The 8862-nt window shown below is 41.9% G+C and overlaps 2 protein-coding genes across 3 annotated transcripts; both read left to right on the forward strand.

Annotated features, from left to right (window-relative positions):
• The first annotated feature begins 1318 nt into the window (after positions 1-1318).
• Positions 1319-3683, forward strand: LOC123112563 (uncharacterized). 2 transcript variants are annotated; one of them, XM_044533603.1, is made up of 4 exons: positions 1350-1542; positions 2054-2090; positions 2180-2394; positions 2910-3683. In XM_044533603.1, exons 2-4 carry the CDS (start codon positions 2057-2059, stop codon positions 3504-3506), a joined length of 846 nt encoding a protein of 281 aa, XP_044389538.1. In that variant the 5' UTR covers positions 1350-1542; positions 2054-2056; the 3' UTR covers positions 3507-3683. The 2 variants fall into 2 exon arrangements, with proteins under 2 accessions (XP_044389531.1, XP_044389538.1); XM_044533596.1 differs by lacking the exon at positions 2054-2090 and having other exon boundaries at positions 1319-1542; positions 2910-3682.
• A 1614-nt stretch (positions 3684-5297) lies between these two features.
• Positions 5298-8042, forward strand: LOC123112578 (uncharacterized). The gene is made up of 3 exons (XM_044533612.1): positions 5298-5567; positions 5957-6171; positions 7249-8042. Exons 1-3 carry the CDS (start codon positions 5375-5377, stop codon positions 7843-7845), a joined length of 1005 nt encoding a protein of 334 aa, XP_044389547.1. The 5' UTR covers positions 5298-5374; the 3' UTR covers positions 7846-8042.
• Positions 8043-8862: the final 820 nt, after the last annotated feature.

Here is an 8862-nt window from a genome sequence, read left to right on the forward strand (position 1 = left end):
ACCTTTATAGTCACCCAGTTACGTTGTGACGTTTGATACATCCAAAGCACTCCTACGGTATCCAGGAGTTACACGCTCTCATGGTCGAAGGAAGAGATACTTGACATTGGCAAAGCTCTAGCAAATGAACTACACGATCTTTTGTGCTAGTCTTAGGATTGGGTCTTGTCCATCACATCATTCTCCTAATGATGTGATCCCGTTATCAACGACATCCAATGTCCATAGCCAGGAAACCATGACTATCTGTTGATCACAACGAGCTAGTCAACTAGAGGCTCACTAGGGACATATTGTGGTCTATGTATTCACATGTGTATTACGATTTCCGGATAATACAGTTATAGCATGAATAAAAGACAATTATCATGAACAAGGAAATATAATAATAATACTTTTATTATTGCCTCTAGGGCATATTTCCAACAGTATAGTCAACACATGGGGCCCAACCAGGGCTACCCCATATGTGCGGTGCACGTGGGGCCTGGCGCGGGCTTCCTTCCTGGGATACTCCTTCCTGAGGATGACCTTGTCGGGAGACCCTTGCCGGGCTCCCCCTTCCCCTTGCAGGAGACTGGGTTGAACCATATATACAGAAGGGCCGCGGATTTCGTCACAATGCAACAACTTGGTGTATGCTTGGCATCCTACATTGTCAAATTGATAATAGCAATTACCATTACATTTATAGTCATAAGTGACCAGTACAACCTTACAAGCTGATGTAGCAGACCAGTATCAACTATGTATGACAAACAAGATGGTTGAAACCTTCTGTTTCTTGATCCACCATGGCGACGCCGGCCTCCAGCCATGCGAGCACGCGTCCGTCGTTGAGCAGCTCCGGGGCAAAGAGGTTCTTCCAGCCGTCGCAGCATGCAGCGGGCTCCCCTGACTATGGCCTCTGGTAGGTCCCAGATGATCTACCAGCTATGACAGCGTAGAATTATTGGGCAAAAGTACGAATTGGATCAGATGTGAGTATAATTGGGGAGCAAGTAAGGATGTATGTATTGTCTATGAGCCATGACGTCGATAGGAATGAATCCAGAAATGCATAATGGTCTTCCGAGCCACATCCCGGCTGTTATATAGGAGAGGGGTTTAACCCAACAGTGAAAGTAAAAACGAGATGTGCTACAGTAAAATGATAAAAGTCGATCCAGCGGTGACTACCAGTCGAAGACGCAAGAGTCACCGTGAACCGTTGGATCACTCGAAGCGGTATTGTAGGTCAAGCTACAGTTAACTGAACCCGTCGACAGTGTTAACTGAAGAAATACCTTCCTTAACCTGACAGCCTCGCAGACGCGTGCTCGTGGGACCACGGAGAGAGAGAGAGAGAGAGCGCTTCCATGGCCGGCGGCGATTGTTCTCCCGTGGCGGCGGCGAGAAAGTGGGACCACGAAGAGTATCGGTTCAAGACGCCGGAGGAGGATTCCTTCGACCCGCGATTCAGCGAGTACGACCCCAAGCAGGGTTGTTTCATATACGTCCGCTACTTCTTCGACGGTGACAAACTCGACCTCGACGAGGAGTGTACGTTCCAATCCAATCTAATTCCCCTTATTTTAGTTCATGATTATGTTCCGTTGAACTTCTTTTGGAGAAGTTCGGAGGGGATTGAGGTGGATTTTGATCTATAGCGGATTTAACCCTCCCCAAACCCCTCCCCTTGCAACAGAACAAGCCCTTATCGATCCTTGTTGACTTCGTTATGCATGTCTAGTTCATGAACATCAGTCAGTCAGTGTCACTTCATTACTCAAAATCAATCTGAAGGTTACTTTCACTTCCTACTAGATTTATTCCGAAGCAAAGACTGCAATTTTCAAATTTATTTGTCAATTAGGCTCGGTTTGGACACGACTACTTTTAATTACTACTCCCTCCTTTCCCAATTATAAGATGTTCTAACCTTTTCCTGAATCGGATGTATGTACATGTGTTCTAGGTGTTTGTTCACACATTTTAGTCTGTATGTAGTCCGTTTAAAATATCAAAAACATTTTCTAATTCGGAACAGAGGTGATAGTATATTACTATGCAGAAGATGAGAGCACAGCCTGCCTGGTTCGGCTTTCAAGGTTCTTTTCCAACCAGTTTACACCTACATACATACTCGTCTTGTTACTCTCCTTGATTGATCGATATGCATTTTCTTCTCATTTGACAGCACCTATTGGTCCCATGCGACATACTGGTAAAATCTTCAAAGAGGGGTTCCGGCTCAAAAACTCGGTCAATGTTGTCTCCATCAAGATTGTTTCCTCCGACTATGGCTACCCACTCAATGTCTATGGTACCATCATAGCCAGGGACAGTCTGGATCAAAAATGTGTCTATATATTCCGGCGCGACCAGGATGATTGCCAGCTCATCAGCTCAAGGGTATTACTACCATTTGCCTCATATCTACAGACACATACAATTTATCGATGTGTGTTTTCTTGTACTGGTACTTTCTCATTTCAGTCCTCTGATTTACAAAAAAAATGGTGATTTCATGACGGAGAAATTTTGACTATTTCTTTAAATGATTATTTCTGAATGTTGTATATTAGCAATCCATATTTGGGTTTTGTATGTTATACTTGAATAGCGAATCTGGTTTTGTATCTGTTCCATCTGATGTTGATTTTAAAGATACATGTCTTGTAGGGTATAGTGTTAGGAGCCAGGGGTTTATCACTTGCGTGCCTCAGTTTATGGCACTACAGCAATCTGCACAGTAAGAAAAGGAAGTACAAAAAACACATGACCACAGACGTAGCATAATTTTTCTGAGTGTAATTACCTTGTTTCGTCATTCAGAACATAGCTTAAAATGAACCCGAAAGCAAGGGTAATTCAATCAATCCCAGAAACAAGCACCTGGAATTTATCTATTCAAATTGGTCTTGCAGGATGATTCATTGATTTTGACTGGCCCGAAGAGAGGATTCATGGTATGCGATGATATATTCTTCGAAATCAATCTGAAGGTTAAGGATGTGCATGGGAGGACTGTCGATGATGATAGACTCAGTAAAGGCCTGATCGAGGTGGATGCTATCCGCAGGCTGGAATTTGATCCCAGATATATGGTTGAAACGGAAACACTCGTCAGCATGCACAGCATATTGGATTTAAACTACACATTTGTAAGGAGGTCGGTGGAGGGCACTGTTGAGATCAGGATCCTTCAGGGACCTGATGAATTCCATGGGAAGATCGCCGCTTCCACTACCAGCATTCCATGCGACATTGTGCTACATGATAGCAAAGTGTCTGGTGCGCTAATTGCAGGTGACAATGGAGTCCTACAAATGGCGCGGCGCATAGTAGGAGTCTCTGTGGATGAGATACTGGTATTGACTGTTGCTGCTGCTGTCGGTGATGATAAGTTATCTGTCGGCACTGTTGAGTTTACTCCAAGGCGCAATGGTTACGATGCTGAGATTATCATATGCGGCAACTACATGATGCTTCTGAAGGTGACTTGGTCGATTGTGTATTTCTGATGCAATTCTTAGTTATTCGGTCGCGGCAGTCTGCCAGATTCTCGAGATCCTTTTTTTTATAATCCTCTAGATCGTTTTGATGCAATGAAGTTCCATTATGCGGACCAGTTATGGTACATGCTCAAACAATATATGTGTTCCAGCGTCTATTGTATCTATTCTGACTCTTCTGGCTGATGTAAGCTAGTATTACTGGAACTGCTTGTAGTACATGCATGAAATTTAAGACTCTTGTGTAGTATTTACGTCAGCATAGTCGGGTTTACTCGGAGTAAAATTATAAACTATCCCCTAAACTTTGACATCCTTAAAAGAATGTCGATATGAAGTTTTTCACCTTGTTGAATTGCAAGATGTAGTAACCAGAATGCACTTATATACAAGATCTTAAGACCTGTGTGTTAGAACCTGTGTTGCAAGTTCAATGTCTAAGAACAAGACACTAGTTTCATCACATAGAAAAGAACTCAACTTTGTAGAACCGTTTAACTTGAAAGCTACCCTCATTTTATACAGCCAAATTTTGGAGTCTTCGAATAGATCTCATGTGTTTGTGATTTAGGGAGGATTTTTTTTTTCTGGAACACGTCACTTAGCCAACATTATCTATACTAATTAACTGAGGGCCCGTTGCCAGTGGGTGATTAGCCAACTAACATTTTCAAACATTTGAGTTTGATGACTACTTCTTCATACACATTGTAAATTTTCGGTATATATCAGGAACATCTTTTAAATACATGTTTAATATATTTTGAAATATATAATTAACATGATTTTATACACGACCAAATTTTTTAAAAATTTATGTTTTTATGTTCAAAATTTTTAATATATGTTCTTCATTTTTTTTCCTATACACGAGGTCATTTTTTTGTACTAGTTTAACATTTTTAAATAGATGATTAACATTAAAAAAAATTGTGTTTGATGACTACTTTTTCATACATTTTGCAATTTTTTGGGTATAGATCATGAACATTTTTTAATACATGTTTAAGATTTTTGAAATATATGATTAACAATGTTTTATACACAATCACCATTTTTAAAATTTATGTTCTTTCCACATTTCTGGTTTCTTTTTTTTTGAATTTTTTTCAATCTTTTCATTCTCAATCATGGCAGTACAAAGAACACCAGAGGTAATAAGAATTACAACCAGGTCCGTGGACCACCTAGCGACGACTACAAGCACTTGAGTGAGCCGAAGGCGCGCTGCCATCATTACCCCTCTCTCGCAGGAGCCGGGCAAATTTTGTTGTAGTAGACGGTCTATTAGTCATCGTGCTAATGCCCATCAGACCAGCGCACCAGAGTAATAACCAGCACCGATGAAGAAGTCGTAGATTGGAAGAGGCAAACCTGTAAACACCCAAAAGAAGACGAATGAAGATCGGGTCCAAACAGATATGCCGAAGACCAGCACCAACCAAATCCATTGAGATCTGACAGAGACACACCTCGATACGCCCTCCAACTGAATCCATAGGATGGGGACAGAACATGGGAGACATTATTCCTATTGAGAGACATCGCTGCCGCCACACTAAACCTAACAAAAACGAGAAAGGGGTCCCTCCCGCTGGCGGGGGAGAAGGAGGAATGCCTTTTTTTTGATAAAAGGCATATGTCCGACTTTATAAATAAAGCCACCAGACAGAGTAGCGCAATCAACACCAACCAAACACATAGCAGAACAGCAGATAAAATAAGTTCGCATACATGGCAACCCAGCCGGTCATGGCACGCAGGCCAGCCCTTAAAAAGGGCCCAAGTTGCGATATAATATGCCTCCTTTTTCTCATTAAAAAAAACTCTTGGATCGATCAAACCCTAGAGAGAGAGATGAGAGAGACTCATCTTCCATGGCCGGCGGCGATTCTTCTCCCGTGGCGGCGGCGGCTGCGGCGAGAAAGTGGGAGTGGGACCAAGAAGAGTATCGGTGCGAGTCGCCGGAGTATTCATTGGACCCGCGATACAGCGAGTACGACCCCAAGCAGGGTCGTTTCATATACGTCCGCTACTTCTTCAACGGCAAACTCGACCTGGACGAGGAGTGTACGTTCCAATCCAATCCAATCCCCCTTAATATGCATCTCGTTATGTTCGGTTAAACCTCTTTTGGAGGTGGATTTTGATCCATAGCAGATTTTATCCTCCCCAATCCACTCAAATCCCCTTGCAACAGAACAAGCCTATCCATCCTTGTTGCTTCGTTGTGCATGTCTAATTCATTTCAATTCAAACACCAGTCAGTCAGTATCACTTCATTCATCAAACCCAATCTGAAGGTTACTTTCACTTCCTGCTAGATTTACTCGGAAGCAAAGGCTGCCACTTTCAAATTCATTCCTCAATTAGGCTCGGTTTACACCTACATACATACATACATACTCTTTTGTTACTCTCTTTGATTGATTTATATGCGTTTTCTTCTCATTTGACAGCACCTGTTGGTCCCATGCGACATACTGGTAAAATCTTCAAAGAGGGATTCCGGCTCAAAAATTCAGTCAATGTTGTCTCCATCAAGATTGTTTCCTCTGACTATGGCTACCCACTCTATGTCTACGGTACCATCATAGCCAGGGATAGTCTGGATAGAAAATGTGTCTATATATTCCGGCGCGACCAGGATGATTGCCAGCTCATCAGCTCAAAGGTATTACTGCCACAGACACATACAATATATCAATGTGTGTTTTCTTGTACTGGTACCTCATATCAGTCCTCTGGTTTAATAAAAAAAAACTGCTGATTTCCTGACGGTGAAATTTTGAGTTAAGTTGTGCACAACGTCTATAAATGATTACTTATGAATGTTGTATGTCAGTAATCCATATTTGGGATTTGTATGTTATACTTGAATAACGGATCTAGTTTTGTATCTGTTCCATACTCGAATGTACACATACTTGAGCCAACCAGCGAATCTGTATTGGATACCGTATCAGATACCGATTTGCCTCCGATACTCCCCCTATGCGTATCCATGGAGGATCCTTGAATAAATGATTTAAAACAATTACAATACTCCCCCGATACTTGCCAATACGTTTTGGATACGGCCCAGCCCAGCCCTATCAACCCAGTAAAGAAGCAATCAGCAACCCTAGTACCCCGATGGCCCCCATCTGTTCCCTCCCAAGTTTCTTTCCTCCTTCTCAAGCTCACACCAGGTGGCGGCTGCTCACCGAGTGCCAGCGGCGGCAGCGGCTAGCCGGCGACGAGCTGCCCCTCCTCCTCACCAACGTCCTCGCTCAGGCGAGGCTAGTAGCTGCATGCTCAGGAGAGCAAACATGAAAGTAATATGCTGTTCCTAAGTTCTATACTTTATTTTTGAATTAAAAAATAGTAAAATGTATCCCCGTATTGGCACTTTTTCAGAATGGCGAATTTACGTATCCATATTGGCCCGATACCGATACTCGTATCCATATTGGTGCTTCGTAGGTTCCATATGATGTTGATTTTAACGATACTTCAATTAGTTGTCTTATTATAGCGAATAGTGTTAGGAGCCAGGGGTTTATCATTTGCGTGCGTGAGTTCATGGCACTACAGCAATCTGCACAATAAGAAAAGGAGACAAAAAAACATGGGCACAGATGTAGCACAATTTTTCTGAGTCTAATTACCTTGTTTCGTCATTCAAAACATAGCTAAAAATGAACCCCAAATATTCAATCAATTCCAGAAACAAGCATCTGGAATTTATCTATTCAAATTGGTCTTGCAGGATGATTCATTGATTTTGACTGGACCCAAGAGAGGATTCATGGTATGCGATGATATATTCTTCGAAATCAATCTGAAGGTGAAGGATGTGCATGGGATGACTGTCGATGATGATAGACTCAGTAAAGGCCTGATGGAGGTGGATGCTATCCGCAGGCTGGAATATAGTCCCAGATATGTGGTTGATACGGAAACACTTGTCAGCATGCACAGCATATTAGATTTAAACTATACATTCATTAGGAGGTCGGTGGAGGGCACTGTTGAGATCAAGAACCTTGAGGGACCTGATGAATTCCATGGGAAGATTGTTGCTTCCACTACCAGCATTCCATGCGACATTGTGCTACATGATAGCAAAGTGAGTGGTGCGCTAACTGCGGGTGAAAATGGAGTCCTACAAATGGCGCGACGCGTAGTAGGAGTCTCTGTGGATGAGGTGCTGGTGTTGACTGTTGCTGCTGCTGTCGGTGATGATGAGTTATCTGCCCGCACTGTTCAGTTTACTCCAAGGCGCAATGGTTACGATGATGAGAGTATCACCTGCGGGGACTACAAGATGCTTCTGAAGGTCACTTGGTCGATTGTGTATTTCTGATGTAACTCTTAGTTATTCAGTCACGGCAGTCTGCCAGATTCTCTAGATACTTAGGATGCAATGAAGTTTCATTATGGGAACCAGTTATGGTACATGCTAAAACAATATATGTATTCCAGCGTGTATTGTATCTATTCTGACTCTTCTCCCTGATGTAAGCTAGTTTTACTGGAAGTGCTTGCAGTACATTTATGAAATTTAAGACTCCTGTGTAGTATTTACGTCAGCATAGTCGGTTTACTCGGAGTAAAATTCTAAAACTATCCCCAAAACTTTGACGTCCTAAAAGTAATGTGCATATAAAGCTGTTCGCCTAGTTGAATTACAAGATGTAGTAACCAGAATGGTTCAAGACCTGTGTTAGAATTGCACTGTCTCTTTGAATATGTTGCAAGTTCATTGTCTATGAATACTATACGGATGCAATGTATGTTCTAGTGCACGAAGCACCTTTATTGTTATTTTTGGTTAGAGTCAAAGAGCTCTGTAGTAGCTTCCAGTTCTTTTGATACTTCCTCTATGTATCCAAGGTGGCTGTGCAATAGTTTCAAATCCAAACCTATAGCAGAATTTACCCGTTTTTATCATATGTTTACATCTGCAGAGTTTGGATATCTCGGAAGAAAATGTACTATTCTACAAAATGCTTGGTTTGATCAATGGGCAAAGCAATATGAACTCCAGAGCAACAAGACTTGCTATCTTCAGGAGGTGTTTCAGGCTTTCAGCGAATAAGAACATAACACACATGGATCTCTTTAACAGCTAGCATTGGGCCTCTAGTCTTTTATCCATCTCCGTTTCCTAGGATGTCATTGCCTTTCTATATAAACCAGGCCATAAACCCAGCTTCTTCTACGTCCAAGCAGAGATCTCTACAAAGCAATGTCGAAAAATGAAGATATGTTGTGCCTTGTTTTATACTGTCACAAAATCTACATGTAGAACTGCAAAAATTCACGAAAAGCAAATCTGGATTTGGACTTCTTTCATATTTTGTAATTTTCATTCAAGCAT

This window comes from Triticum aestivum, chromosome 1B, assembly GCF_018294505.1.
Source record: "Triticum aestivum cultivar Chinese Spring chromosome 1B, IWGSC CS RefSeq v2.1, whole genome shotgun sequence".
Lineage (NCBI taxonomy): Eukaryota > Viridiplantae > Streptophyta > Magnoliopsida > Poales > Poaceae > Triticum > Triticum aestivum.